Raw genomic sequence first — 15475 nt, 5'->3', positions numbered from 1 at the left:
TTTTATAGCTGCATAGGAATCTAGAATGATCTCAGCTAAGATTTCAATTGCAAAGAGATGATGACAGGAGAAGGAAAAGAAAAAGCACAACAAAAGAGTCAGCCCAGGGGCCAGATGGGACCCGCAAAAGTGGGCCACTCGCAGGAGCTGCCCCAGTGGGAAGGCATCAAAATCTTAATCCACAGGAGGAGACTGGGGAAACCCAGGGGTTCTGGAGGTAGTCAAGACAAGGGGGAGGATGAGGAGCAGGGAAGGTGATGAGACAGCTGAGCATACCCTCACATGGACACACACACTCAGGAAGGTCCTCGTCTATCTGCAGCTCCCTGTAGCCCCCGCCCCGTCCCTCCCTGCGGCCCCAGGCTGTCCCATGCCAGCGCCCACACCTCGAAGCGCTCGTCCTCACAGCGGTGCAGCTGTTCCTCGTAGGGTGTCTTCTTGGAACTGACAAAAGTGGAGTCCTCAGACCAGGAGGGGAAGGAGACCCAGGTATCATTCAGCACCTGTGCAGGGAAGATGCGTGAGCAGTCAACCGGCCCCAGCTGCCAACCCATCTACAGTCTATTTCATTGTAGGAGACACCAAGACAAGGGCATCTTGGTTTTATGGGGAAATGCTTCATCATACTTCAGTAAAACTAGTTTTAACACTACAGTGGCCAAATAAGCACATTTAGTATTTCAGGAATCAGCAGACTTTCTCTGTAAAGGGCCGGATAGTATTTTACGCTTTGGGGGCCTGAGGGGCTGTCCTAGCTACTCAACTCTGCCTTGATAGGTGGAAAGCAGCTGTAGGTAATTCATAAATGGGGGTGGCTGTGTGCCAATAAAACTTTATCTACAAAAGCAGGTGGCCACCATGATGTGGTCCTTGGGCTGTGCTCTGCAGACCCCTGGAGCACATCTAGAAGTCAGCAGGCAGCCTTGAACTCTGCAAATGCAGTCAAAAGTATGCTTAAACCAGCTGCCTACAAGTCAACCCTGACCTCTGGTAACCCTACGCACAACAGAGTGAAACACTGCCAGGTCCTGCACCCTCCCCATGATCGACCGTGGATCAGACCATTGTGACCCACAGTGTTCTCAGTGGCTGGCTTTTGGAAGTCAACTGTCAGGCCTTTCTTCCTGGTCTTAGTCTGGAAGCTCTGCTGAAACCTATTCAGCCTCATAGCAACACTCCAGCCTCCACTGACAAATGGGTAGTGGCTACATATAAGGTACATCACCCGGGAATTGAACCCGGGTCTCCAGTGTGCAAAGTGAGAAGTCTACCACTGAGCCAGACTGTCCCCCTCATAGCCTGTCTGTGGTTACGTGGAGTTAAGTTGATTTTGACTCACAGTGACCCTGTGTGTTACACAGAAGAACTGCTCCACAATTTTCTAGGCTGTCATCTTTAAGGGAGCAGACTGCCAGGCTTTTCTGCTGGGGAGCCACTGGGTGGGTTCGAACTATCCTTTGTGTTAGCAGCTGAATGCTTAACCGCTGAAACACCGGTGTTCCCTCAGGGTCCATCTCCTAACCCTGGAAAAAGCTGCCACTGGTGAAGCTAAGTACACACATACTGAGGGCAGTGAGTGCTGGACTGAGTGGCTCTGGCAACAATCAATCCCACTCTGTGTCCTGCGCTCACCAAGACAACCAGCAGGAGAAAGCCACCACCTCTGCCCAGGTGGTCTATCTGCCATGTTCCACCGCTGCCCACCAGTTAGCAGGCTGGGTGCCCGGCACAAAATCTTTTATCCCTGGAATAGGGCAATAGATGCAGAGGTTTTTTCTTTTCTCGATGGTGGAGGGGAATGTAACATACAAGCCAACTTTAAACCCAAGGGGCATTTTATCCTGTGGCTGGTTTGAGTGGACTGTGGCAGAAGGGCACTCTATCCCCTGGGAGCACAATCTCCTTGCAGATGGCCATCCCCCTCTGGGAGCACTGTCTCCATGTAGATGGCCACCCCCCCCACAGAGCACCCCCTCATTGCAGATGGCCATCCTCCCCTCCAGGAGCACTTCCTCTTTATAGATGGCTGTCCCCCCACCTCCAGGAGCACTTCCTCTTTGTAGATGGCAGCCCCCACCCCCTGGAGCACTACCTCCTTGCAGATGGCTGTCCTCCCACTGCACTTGGGCTGCTGGTAGGTCTTGGGTAGTGCCCGATAGCTGGACCCGATGCGCTTGCAAGATGCGTAGTCAATCTCCCGGCTGATCCCATCTCCAGACCGGTCGCTCAACGGTGGGGCAAATGACAGCTCCTTCACCCCCAGGAAAGACTTGAACTGGGCAAAGAGTTCTGGAAACTTCCTTCAAAGACAAGGATCAGCAGCAAGTCAGCACCTCAGGGCCTCTGAAGGGAGACTTCAGAGTGGCTTCTGGGTCATTAGTGGTCAGAATTCAGCATTGGAGGGGACGTGGGCACGTAAGCTGCCCGTCCCGTGTTCCTAGTCAGGCTTCTTCCTGCACTGCCATTCCTGTCACTTGCAGAAAGGGCTTTAAACACATCATAAGGCTGAGCTAACCTAGCAGCAAGGGGTACCACGTGGTTTAAAATCAGGAAGGGTGTGTATCAGAGTTTTATCCTTTATTCATACTTATTGCATGCTGAACAAATGATCAGAAGAGACTGGACTATATGAAGAACGCGGCATCAGGACTGGAAGAAGACCGATTAACAATCTGCAATATGCAGACGATATAACATTGCTTGCTGAAAGTGAAGAGGACTTGAATCACTTACTGACAGAGGTCAAAAACTACAGTCTTCAGTATGGATTACAGCTCAACATGCACAAAACAAAAATCTTCACAAGTGGACCAATAAGCAAAATCATGATTAAATGGAGAAAAGACTGACGTTGTCAGAGATTTCATTTTACTTGGATCCACAAACGACACCCATGGAAGCAGCAGTCAAGAAATCAGATGTCATACTGCACTGGGTAAATCTGCTGCAAGAGACCTCTTGTAAGTGTTAAGAAGCAAAGATGTTACTTTGAAGACCAAGGTGTGCCTAACCCATGCCACGGTATTTTTAATTGCCTCATCTGTCCTGGAAGAAGTGCAGCCAGAATGCTCCTTAGAAGCGAGAATGGTCAGACTTTGTTTCACCAACTTTGGTTGTGTTGTCAGAAGGGACCAGCCCCTAGAGGAGAGTATCATGCTTGGTAAAGTGGAGGGTCAGCAATCAGGGGAAGACCCTCAGCCAGATGGACTGACACAGCGGCTGCAATGATGGTGTAAAACAGCCTCCCAAGGACTATGAGGACGGCACAGGGCTGGGCAGTGTTTCATTCTGTTGTCGTACACCGGATCACCATGAGTCGGGGCCGACCCGATGACCCTAACAATACCCTTGCAGAAGTCAGGGCTCCAGAGGAGCCTGGGGTCAGCTAGTGGCCTTCCTGGAGTGGAAGGGGCCAGGCAAGAGGCCAGGGGGTTGGCACATTATGGCCTAGGTGCCAAACCTAGCTTGTAAACAAGTTTTATCAGCACAAAGCTGTCCTCATTTATGTACAAATTACCTACAACTACTTTCACATGACAAGGCAGAGTCAAGTGGTTGCAACAGAGACCAAGCGGCCCCCCCCCCCCAAACCGAAGCTATTTGCTGTCTGGCCCTCCAAACATGAAGCTTGCTGCCCCTTGCTCTAGAGTCTCCCCAGCCTCATGAGGGAGCCTCCATGGAAATGCCTACAGAAAAACTCTCATGGGTCAAAAATGTAGCTAACATGAATGCCAATGGAGACACCTAATCCATCTGACCCTAGGGTAATGGGATTTACGGTTAAGTATCAAGCCCTCCGGGAGAAGGTGCAGCTCCTTTGGCAGTCATGCAGTTCCTGCCGTGACCCAGCAAAGTGTCTCCCTAAACCACTGCATTCTCTGAGACATGGCCGCCCTGTGCCCCACCTCAGAGGGCCCATGAGCCCACACTGTGCACGAAAGGGATTAAAGTGGCCAATGACACATGTGGAGGACAACTTAGAGTGTCCAAGGATAAATGCAGAACATGGCTCCTCTGTGGCCACTCGATACAGAATGCCCCATTCCAGCATGACATCACCTGGTGGCAGTGCTCTGGCCACTGCACTCTGCTGCCTGTGGGGTGAGCACATCAGGCTCAAGCTTGCAAATGCAGGAGAGGACCGCTGAGGTGACCACTGCCGAGCCAGGAGCATCACCTCAGAAGAGCCAGGAGGGGCCTCCTAATGGCTGCACCCTGCCCCACACCCCCTCTCCCACAATCTTCTTGCTTCCCATCTGCTCGATGCTTCTCAGGGAATGTTCTTCCCTCTTCTTCCCCGCATGGTGCAAATGATTAAGCACTCAGCTGCTAACAGAAAGGTTAGAGGTTTGAGTCAACCCAATGGTGCCTCTGAAAACAGGCCTGGCTATCTGCTTCTGAAAGGTCCTGAAAACCATACGGAGCACAGTTCTACTGTCTGCTTTGGGGAAAGTTCTCGTGGCATCCCTCTTCCCCTTTATTTGCGCTCACTCGTCTCTTTGTCTGTACTGTTCCTCATATCACTCAGAAGTGAGTAGGTTTAGGATCCACCCACACCAATCTGACCTCAGATCATAACAAAGACAACCCTATTTCCACATGGGACCACATCCACAGGTACAGAGGTTAGGATTCCAACATATATTTGGGGGGGCACAATTTAATCCTTAACACTGTCATTGGAAGGATAAACTGATGCAGGGGGAGGTTCCTGGAGGTCACATATACAGTGGGTTACCCCAGCACAGCCTAGGTGTTGTGGGAACCACCTGAGCCCACCTGGGACCCTGCTTCCACCAGCAAATCAAGCCTCGGTTTCCTCCTTTTAAAATGGCCATAACTACCTTCTGGGCCTGTCAGGGATTGAAGGAGAAGACCAACTGCCATCAAGTGATTCCATCTCACGGTGACGCATGTGGGTCAGGAGTTTTTTTTTAAATTGTTGTTTCTGAGAACACGCATGTAGGGTTTTCAATAGCTGAAGTTTTCGAAGTAGACTGCCAAGACTTGAGAGGGGCTTGGTCTTTCTACTGAGGGACCTCTGAATTTCCAACCTTCCAGTTACAGCCAAGCGTGTAAACTGTATGTGCCGCCCACGGACTCCAACACCGACTGTAGGTGTCACCGCTGGGGAGGCTGCGGAAAGGCCCTTCCTGTCATTCCTTACAACTGCATGTGAATCTATAATGATCTCAATACAAATTTCAATTAAAAAACAAACCCCAAAACAGCGTATCACCTCTTCAAAAAGAAAACTTCAGGCCCAACAGGAGGGGGCAAGCTCATGGGGGCGGGTTCACAGTGGTGGGCCAGGTGGGACTGGGAGCGGGGAAGTGGTCGCTCACCCCAGGAATGGGCTGACCAGCTGCAGGAGCTCAGAGCCGGACACCAGCTCCTGGTTGAAGAGTGCAATGCAGCGGAGGAAGTTCTCATAGACCTCCTGGCTCTTCAGCACCCGGCGTACCTGTGAGGAAAGTGCATCACAGGGTCCTGCCCCATCTAGCCCCTTCATGGCTAAGATGTCACCCATGGTGCCCACTGCCCACCTGTCATCAAGGTGACCAGCTGTGGTCCAAGGGCTAATACTGTAGGTGAGGCATGAGGCAGTCTATAAGGTACGCACATGAGCCATCCTCCTTGCCTGCTGTGTGGTTTGGGTGTGACCCTGTGTGTACCTTCCTAGCACCTGCCCACTGCTCTATGTCACCAGCTATGGTCTTCAGGCAACTACAATGCGTGCTCTTTGTCCTGCCCAGTGACCCTGGGCACCATCCCCACTTGAGAAAGTGGGGCAAAGGCCTGCACACTATAGGGGCAGATGTGTTCCCAACCCCCCTTGGGTCTACTCGGGTTCATGTTTCCTTTCTCACGTACTCCTCTGTCTCTGTCCACCCCATATCCCTAAGTCACCGCTGGAGCACCTCTTTCTACACTGCATGTGCCTCTCCTGTAGCCACTGTGAGGCCAGTCTGAGCCACCAGCTTAGCTGGCCAATCAAGCCTCCCCCAGGATGGATACCATAGCCACACTCCCTCACCTTGTCAAAGAAGGAGAACTCCTGCAGGGTGCCATACTTGCCCACGGCTGCAATAGACAGGTCTTTGGTCCCACGGAGCTTCATCTTCTTCTGCAGAGAGAGAGTGAGTGTTAACGTTCTGCTTGCCTGGGTGGCCCACTGTCTACCTCTGATCCAGTAACAGGGATAGCAAGCAACCTATACTCTCCTGGCAAGAGAACGAGGACCATGTAAATGACAGGCAGGACCCTGAGGCAGTCTGGGACCCACAGGTGGCACAGTCTCAGGAGGACAGTCATTCTAGGACCACCATGTACTGCAGGGTATTGTCGTCCCCCAACTCCCACACTGGGAAGGTCAAGGGCCACCACAACTGCACGCTGCTCCCTCTCAATAGCCCCCATGAAGGTCAGTCAGGTACCCAGCTGGTGCTCACCCAGCCCCTCTCAAATCCTTCACCCTTCAGGGAGGTGGGAACAGGGCTGGGGGAGAGGCTGGTGCTGTCCCTAAAGCAGGAGCCCCTGGGCCTAGCTGCAGCCCAGGGCCAGGTGCTCAGACACTTGGAACTCAGAGCCCTCTGGTCACTATGACATGTGTCCCTGATTAGCAGATAAACTGCCTCAATTTTGTCAACCCTCTGGGCATGGGGGCCCCACCCAGAGAACCAGAGTGAGCCTGTCGTGGTGGGGCTGTGTACCCTGTGTGTTGGCTGATCAGCATAACTGTACTCTGTGGCCCTGCCAGGATTCATGACAGCTAATGGGAAAAACCAGGGGATACGTATGTCTCTTCTAACCCCTCCTCCCTGAAGGCACAATCTCATGAGACAGGGTGGCGAGCAGCCACCACAGGCCATTGATTTCCAGGATTACTCAGCTGGGGAATTTGGGGCCAGACCAGACCCTGGGTCCCACCCTGGGCTTGCTGCTCTAGTTGGGGCCTCTACTTTCCCCTGCCACATGGGTCCCTGGGCTAGTGACACTAGGCTGGGTGGCAGGGGTCTGCAGCAGGTAGGCATCTGTGCACGGCTGATGCCTACCTTGGCTGGCCCAGACACCGGGCGGAGTAGTGAGGGCCGGGTGCGCTTCTTACTGTGTTCTGGAATCTTCTCGGGTTCACCCTTTGGGGTGCTGTTCATTCCACATGGGCCATTTCCTGTGAACTGAGCACAGACATGGGTCAGCGGACTTGCTGGGCCTGAGAACTGGTCTTGGCATATCTTAGCATGGGGAACAGCAGCTTGTGAGATGCCCACCGCAGGGGGCCCAGGCTCCCTGAGTCCCAGCACCAGGGCACTAGGAGGAAACAGTGGACGGAAGAGGTTCTGACGGACATAGGATAGAGGGGGCAGCCAGAGAACTCAGGTGGGCAGGGCCTCACCCATGACCAAAAAAACCACAAACCCATCACCAGAGTCAACCCTGACTCACGGTGACCCCGTGTGCAGAGTGGAACTGTGCTGCACAGGGTTTCCAGCGGCTGATTTTTCAGAAGCCAAACGCCAGGCCTTTCTTCTGAGGGGCCTCTGGTGGAGGAACCTCCAGCATGTGTGAGAGCCCTTGGTGTAAGTGGCCACAGATGCAGAAACCAGGATGCCGGCCCTCAGCATCAACAGAGGGTCTGGGTGGGAGGCACAGCCTCTCTGCTCTGCCTCGGCAGCTGCTGGGCCAAGCAGGGTGGCACAGAGGAAGAGGCTGGCTGAGAGGGCAGGACTTCGAAAGGGCATTACTTGGGGGCCAGGGGTCAAAACAGAACACATGGGATCCTGAGCTTCAGGAAGGTAACAGGATGAGCTAAGGCTCAAAGGACCAGTGAAGGAGGCCCTGAGGGATGGGGCTTGGCTCAGTACAGACACCTGTGGACAGGTGACACCCACCACTGGAGGGGCTGGAGGAGACCCAAGAGGGAACAGTTCACCTGGGGCCCAGGGTGGCCCTGCCCCCACTGAAGCAGCCATTCGAGGGCAGGGGTTGAGAAACCAACCCCCGGACCTGTGCCTACATCTTCCACCCTGCAGCTGCTGCCCTCTCTGGGGCACTACACCTGGGCCTGGCACCCCCAGAAAGAGGAGACGTGGTTCTAGCCCCTGCTGTGCCTGAGGCAAGATGAGAGACTATGGCTGGGCAGGGGTTTGCAGGGCTCTGCCCAGGCTGCATGGATGCCCAAGGCTCTAGTGGGCTGGATGAGTTCCTGAACTCCAGGACCCAGGCCTATGATAAGCACAGAGTCTCTGGCTTTTGGTTCAGAGCTGTTTCTGGGGGAGTTCCGCCTTGGGGGTACCTAGGTAACACACAGGGATGGACCCCCCATGGGATGACACCTGAGGCTAAAGCCTGGATGGGCTGGAAAGGCTTAAGGCCAAGTAGGGAAGGGTTTACGGAGGGAGAAACCCAATGACATTGTTAGGACTGAATTGTGCCCACCAAAATACGTTGTGAATCCTAGCCCTATACATGTGGATATAATCTCATTTGCAAATAGGTTTTCTTGTTATGTTAATGACATGGTATTAGTGTAGTGTAGGGCCTGTCTTGACTTAATTTCTTTTAAGCTAAAAAAGGAGCACATTAAGCAAGGAAAAAAAGTAAAGATGGGAAAAGAGAGACGTCAAACCACATGAACATCACCTAGGAGCAGAAGCTCAAGAGCCAAGGATCTTCCTACAGAGCCGACGGAGAGCATTCTCCCAAAGCTGGCACCCTGAACTTGGACTTCTAGGCTCCTGAACTGTAAGACTATAAATTTTGGTTTGCTAAAGCCACCCATTTGTGGTATTTCAGTTATAGGGTACTAGATAACTAAGACACACACCCACTTTTATCCATTCATCTAAACAAAAGTTCTAATGACCCCCCCCGTACTCAGACCCTCTCTCATACCACTCTCCCAGAAGCCTCATCTACCACGATATGGTCACCCAGAAGCAGCACTGGGAAAGGCACTGGCAAGGAAGGAAGTGGGGGGAGTTCCTGTGTGCCCACACTGGAGGCTGCCACCAGGACAAAGAGAAAGAAGGAAAAGAGGAACAGAACAACTCAGAAAACATGGACCAGAAGGAAAACTCTTCAACCAGATAAAGGGTGTTTATAGAACTGGCAAAGAAACCGAAGTTGTCAAGGATTTCATTCTACTTGGATGAACAATCAATGCCCATGGAGGCAGCAGTCAAGAAATCAAATGATGCATTACACTGGGAACATCTGTCGCAAAAAAACTTTTAAAGTGGTTAAAAAGCAAAGATGTCCCACTTTCACGACTAAGGTGCATGTGACCTCAAGCCATGTTTTTTTAATTGCCTCTTAAGACAAAAGCTGGACAATTAAAAAGGAAGACAGAAGCATTACTGCCTTTGAACTGTGTTGCTGGCCAGGATTACGGAATACTGCCAGCAGGATGAACACATCAGTCTTGGAGAAGGTACAGCCAGAACGTTCCTAAGAAGAGAGGATGGCGAGATTTCGACTCCCTCACTTTGGACACATCATCAGGAAAGACCAATCACTGGACAAGGCCATCATAAGCAGACGGTCAGTGAAAACGAGGGGAATTCTCCACGAGACAGACTGACACAGTGGCCAGAGCAATGGACCCAAATACGCCAACAACCATGAGGATGCCACAGGACTGGGTAATGTTTCCTTTTATTATACATACGGTCAACCATGAGTCAGAGCCAACACGATGGCAACTAACAATGGAAAATCCACAGCTGACATCACACTCCATGGAGCAAGACCGAGAGCATTCACCCTAAAATCAGAAGCACGATGGGGCGGTCCACTCTCATCACGGCTACTCAATATCATTCTGGAAGTTCGAGCCAGCAGTTAGAAAGAAGAAGATATAAAACACATCCAAATTTGAAAGGAAGAAGTAAAACTATCTGCAGAAGACATAACCTCGTATTTAGAAAGTCCTGAAGAATCTACCAAAAAACCATGAGTGCTGACAAGCAAATTCATTAAAATGGCAGGGTAGAAGATCAAAACACAAGTATCCGTTGGTTTTCTATATACACTTGCAATGAATAATCCAAAGAAGGAAATTAAGAAAACAATTCCTTTTACAATCCAAAACCAAACTCACTGCCATGGAGTCAGATCTGACTCACAGAGACCCCTCCTTGGGTTTCCAAGGCAGTATCACTACAGAAGTAGATTGCCCAATCTTCCTTCCGAGAAGTGGCTGGTGGGTTTGAACCACCAGCCTTCTGGTTAGCAGTCAAGTGCCTTAGGCACTACATTACCAGAGACAAAATAAAATACTTTGGAATAAATTTAACCAAGAATTGTACATTGAAAAAGTCAAAATATTGCTGAAAGAAGTTAAAGACCTAAATAAACCGAAAAACACCCATGGATTGAAGATCCAAAGTGATCTACAGATTCAATACAATCCCTGTCAAAATTCCAACAGCTTATTCTGCAGAAATGGAAAAGCTGATCCTAAAACTCATATTGGAGTTTCAAGGGTCCTGGTCAGCCAAAACAATCCTTAAAGAGAAGAACAAGTGGGACTCATACTTCCCAATTTCAAAATGAACTACAAAGCTACAGTAATCAGTGTAATACTGGGCTAAAGACAGACAATGGAATAGAATCCACAGTCCTGAAAAAAAAACAGACATCTATGGTCAACTGATTTTCAACAAAGGGTCCAACTCCATTTAATGGTGTGTGAACAAATGGACTTCCACAGGCAAAAGGATGAAGTTGCAAATGGATCAAACCTAAATGTTAAAGCTAAACTATAAAACTCTTAGGAAAAAGCACAGGAATAAGTCTTCGTGACTTTAGATCAGACAATGGATTAAGATATACCACGAAAGCAGGGGCAACAAAAGAAAAACAAATTGGACTTTAGTAATATTAAAAATTTTTGTTCATCAAGACATTATCAAAAATGAAAGACAACCTATATATGGGAAAAAACATTTGCAAATCATGTATTGTGATTGCTGGTGTGCCATCAAGTTGATTCCAACCCACAGTGACACTGTAAGACAGAGAACTGCCCCAAACGGTTTTCTAGGCTATGACCTTCACGGGAGCAGGTCTTTGTAGGTCTTTATTCCAATGGAGCCCTGGGGTTCAAACTTTTCAAGCAGACAAAAACAAGTACTTAACTATTATGACACCAGGGCTCCTTGATAAACGTCTAGCATCCATACTATATAAAGAAGTTTTATATCTTAATAACAAAAAGACAAACAACCCAAACACAATTAAAAAATGGGCAAAAGATTTGAACAGACATTTCTCTAAAAAAGATACACATGAAAAGATACTCATCATCATTGTTGCTGCTGTTATGTGCTGTCAAGTCGGACCTGACTCAAAGCAACCCCTCCTTGGGTTTCTGAGGCAGTATCACTATGGAAGTAGATTGCCCCATCTTCTTTCCGAGGAGTGGCTGGCGGCTTTGAACCGCCAGCCTTCTGGTTAGCAGTCAAGTGCTTTAGGCACTACGCTACCAGAGCTCCCTCATCATTGTTGTTGTTGTTGTTATGTGCCGTCGAGTCAGCCCTGACTCATAGCGACCCCTCCTTGGGTTTCCGAGGCAGTATCACTACGGAAGTAGGATTGCCCAACCTTCCTTCCGAGGAGTGGCTGGTGGGTTTGAACCGCCAGCCTTCTGGTTAGCAGTCAAGTGCCTTAGCCACTATGCTACCAGAGCTCCCTCATCATTAGGGAAATGCAAATCAAAACCATAATGAGGTATCATTTCATACCTACTGAGATGGCTGTAATAATAAAAATGGAAAATGACAAGTGTTGGTAAAATCATGGAGAAACTGGAACCCTTACTCATTGCTGGTGGTAATGTAAAATGGCATAGTCACTGTGGAAAACAATTTGGCAGTTCTTCAAAAAGCTGAACGTACAACTACTATGTTGTTGTTATGTGCCGTCGAGTCGGACCCAACTCAGAGACCCCTCCTTGGATTTCCAAGGCAGTATCACTACGGAAGTAGAGTGCCCCATCTTCCTTCTGAGGAGTGGCTGGTAGGTTTGAACTGCTAGCCTTCTGATTAGCAGTCAAGTGCCTTAGGCACTATGCTACCAGAGCTCCATATGATCCAGCAATTCCGCTCCTAGGTATATCTCCAAAGAACTGAAAGCAAAGACTGAAACAGGTATTTGCACAATAGTGTTCATAGCAACATTATTCCCAACGGCCAAAAGGTGGAAATAGCCCAAGTGTCCACCAACAGATGAACAAACAAAATGTAGTATATATAAGCAATGAAATGCTACTCTGTCATAAAAAAGAATGAAATACTATGTAGTGCCTGGGATATTACAAACTTGTAAGTGGCCATCTGAAGCACTACGATTCACCTGGAGCAAGAGAGGAAGGAGGAGAGACAGGAATTGGAGGAGGATATGGAATATGTGAACAAGGAAGACCAAAGAAGAGTTGATGCTTTTGAGTTGTGGTACTGGCGAAGAACACTGAAAGGACCATGGATTGCCAGAACGAACGGATCTGTCCTAGAAGAAGTGCAGCTGGAATGCTCCTTGAAAGCAAGAATGGCCAGACTTCATCTTACCTACTTTTGCTGTGTTATCAAAAGGGACTATTCCCTGGAGAAGGATATCACGCTTGGTAAAGTAAAGGGTCAATGAAAAAGTGCAAGACCCTTGACAAGATGGACTGACACAGTGGCTGCAGCGATGGGCTCAGGTGTTCACAGGTAGCCTTAGAGCGGGAACAACCCAGTCCCAGGGTCTCCATGAAGAGACACTCCCATGTCCCAAGGCACTAGGAGGCTCCTGAGCCTCCCCCATGCCCCAGGCTTGATCTGGACAGAGGGGCACTGGGACCCTGTGAGAAAAGGGCCACGGGTCTGCAACCCTGAAGTGTCAGAGGGGAGATCCAGTGTGTTCACATGGGCACCAAGCCTGGCCCAGCCTCCCTGCTGAGAGCTGGTCACCACAAGAGACATCTGGCCTGTAGGATGGACGTTAGTCATACTCACCAGGGACCGCTTTGCCTCAGGCAAGAACTGGCCAAACTCAGAAAGCAGGTCCTCCTGGCCCCGGAAGAGATTAGCCACCTCGGTGAAGACCTCCTCCTCGGACATGCCACGGAATGGCCGGCCCTTTGTGCTCAGCTGTTCCTTCTGCCAACCAGTGGGAAAAAGAGTAAGTTAGCTCAGGACCCAGGTACTGACCGTGACGCCAAAACCTACCTTAGAGGGGGCTAAGGGACAATTCATAGAACACAGAAGCTTCAAGCAGATGGTCACCCACCACGGTCCTGCCCACTGCCCACTGCCCACCAACTCCATGGAGTGCCCAGGCCTAGGCCCTCACTATGGGGCATAATATTGGATCTTGCTAGATTCTGCTCCCCAACACCTGTCCCAGGGAGCAGAGGGAACCTGGCCCCGCCCTGCAGTGCTCATGAACACAGGGAGTGGGAAGGATGGGACCACTGGAACAGGCTGTGCAAGGCCAAGTACAAGGTCGGGGGGTGGGGACCAGGCCCTGGGATCCCAGGGTGGTAGCATGTTCTACCTGTGGGGGGCATGGAGGTGTTAGTGGGTCTGGGGGAGAAGAGGAGGACAGCACCTCCAGACCACATCACCAAGACCCCAGAACTGAAGGAAGATTTTGGCCCAAGCTGGAGCATAAAATCTCAAAGGGGTGCGGGGGCAGGAACCATCGAGCAGAACTTAAGTCAGCCACTGAAACTGTCTGAGTCAGTGTTATACCCAAACATGTGACAGAGCAAGAGGTGGCAGTGCCAGGGTCCTCCCAGTTCCTTTTTTCACACTCCTCGGCCACCAAGTGAAATCTTCAACCCACAGACATTGAAGAATGCAGATCTCTTGGCATCCCCTACCGCCTGCACAGTACAGCAGCAGGAAACGCATGCTACTTTTTAAGGACTAACACAACTAACACTTACTTAGGAGAGAAGAGATCAGTTTTCCCCAAAGAGTTACTGGTATACTTGAAGGCCAAAGAAAAAAAGCAAAACCCTCCATTCAGAGACTACAAATGATCTATAGGTGCAGCTGAGTTGATCCTGACTCATGGCAACCTATGTGTGAAGCGTAAACTGTGCTCCATAGGGTTTGCAACCGTTGATTTTTTGGAAGTAGATCACCAGGCCTTTCTTCCAAGCTACTTCTGGGTGGATTCCAACCTCCAAACTTATGGTTAGTAACCAAGCCATTAAATAGACAACAAGAAGGTACACTCAGTAGTGCTGTTTTTAGGAGCTATACCTGCCCTCATCTAGGCTTACGATGTTTTAGCAGGCATTTAAGTGCTAATCAGAAGGCTGGAGGTTCAAACCCACCAGCTGCTACATTGGAAGGAAGATGGAGCAATCTACTTCCGTGAAGATTTACCACCTCGAAACCCGATGGGGGTCACCATGAGTCAGAACTGACTCAATGGCAGTGAATTTGGGGGAAGTGGTAGGTCAATGGTAGAATTCTCACCTTCCACGCAGAAGACTGAGGTATGACTTCCAGTCAACGCACTTTATGCACAGCTACCACCCGTCTGCCAGTGGAGTCTGGTGTATTACTACAATGCTGAACAGGTTTCAGTGGAGCTTCTAGACTGAATCAGACTAGGAAAAAAGGCCTGGCAATGGACTTATGAAAATCAGCCACAGAACAACCAGATGGAGCACAACAGTCCGATCCACAGCCAACTGGGGGATCGCGCAGGGCTGGGCAGGCTTTCCATCTGCTGCATACAGGGTCACTAGGAACTGGGGACAATCTGAAGGCAGCTAATGTGTTTCCTAATCCTGCTTCCCATTACAGAGATGCCTTAAAGGGGCAGATTAAAATCAAAACAGAATTTCGCAAATCAAGACAAGAAAATCTTAACGTTTTCAGTGTACCTGGTATCAGAGGATGTCATAACACACATACAAAACTGCACCACAACACAACCTCCTACCTGGTAAGTGTGCAGTATTTCCAGAAACGACCGGTAGATCTCAGGATGGTCGAGGAAGCGGGTCTTGATCTTGTTCACATAGCTGATGGCGTTGTTGAACTCCACGGAATCCGATTCCAGGGGCACCTGGGGCTTGTCCTCCTTATACAGCACCTGCTGCTTGAAGTCATCCGTGTAGTCACTATGGTTATGGGAGTTCTCCTGGGAACAAAAAGACAAGTTACTGTTGGACCCAACACCATGGACAGATTTTTAAAACTACCAAACCAGGTTGGAAACCTCTCCTACCACCCTTACCTTAGGAGAGGTTTCCAACAGAGAGACAAACTTTTCTGTTGGTTTGTCCTACCGTGGTGACATGTTGATGTGAGTTTTGAGGCTGAGCCACTGTTGTTTCAAACCCAGCAGGATGCACTTGGTGCACAGGTATCAGGCCAGCTTACAGACTGAGACAGACTAGGAAGAAGGAAGAGGCCATCCACTTCTCAAAGAATTGGCTGGGGAAAACCTTATGAATAGCAAAGAAACA

General features: G+C 49.9%; 1 protein-coding gene across 1 annotated transcript in view; it reads right to left on the bottom strand.

Annotated features, from left to right (window-relative positions):
* SIN3B (SIN3 transcription regulator family member B) overlaps positions 1-15475 on the bottom strand; it is a 41209-nt gene that overhangs the window by 9303 nt on the left and 16431 nt on the right. Inside the window, exons 4-10 of the mRNA XM_042781583.1 lie at positions 14947-15147; positions 12999-13142; positions 7056-7178; positions 6038-6127; positions 5346-5464; positions 2093-2300; positions 387-503 (exon numbers count right to left, since the gene is read on the bottom strand). Of these exons, the coding sequence (XP_042637517.1) occupies positions 387-503; positions 2093-2300; positions 5346-5464; positions 6038-6127; positions 7056-7178; positions 12999-13142; positions 14947-15147 (1002 nt within the window). The remainder of the gene's footprint in view (positions 1-386; positions 504-2092; positions 2301-5345; positions 5465-6037; positions 6128-7055; positions 7179-12998; positions 13143-14946; positions 15148-15475) is intronic.

The sequence above is a fragment of the Orycteropus afer genome, unplaced genomic scaffold (assembly GCF_000298275.1).
Source record: "Orycteropus afer afer isolate SDZICR_OR568_19922 unplaced genomic scaffold, OryAfe1.0 scaffold00136, whole genome shotgun sequence".
NCBI lineage: Eukaryota > Metazoa > Chordata > Mammalia > Tubulidentata > Orycteropodidae > Orycteropus > Orycteropus afer.
This window is presented reverse-complemented; position numbering and strand designations above follow the sequence as displayed.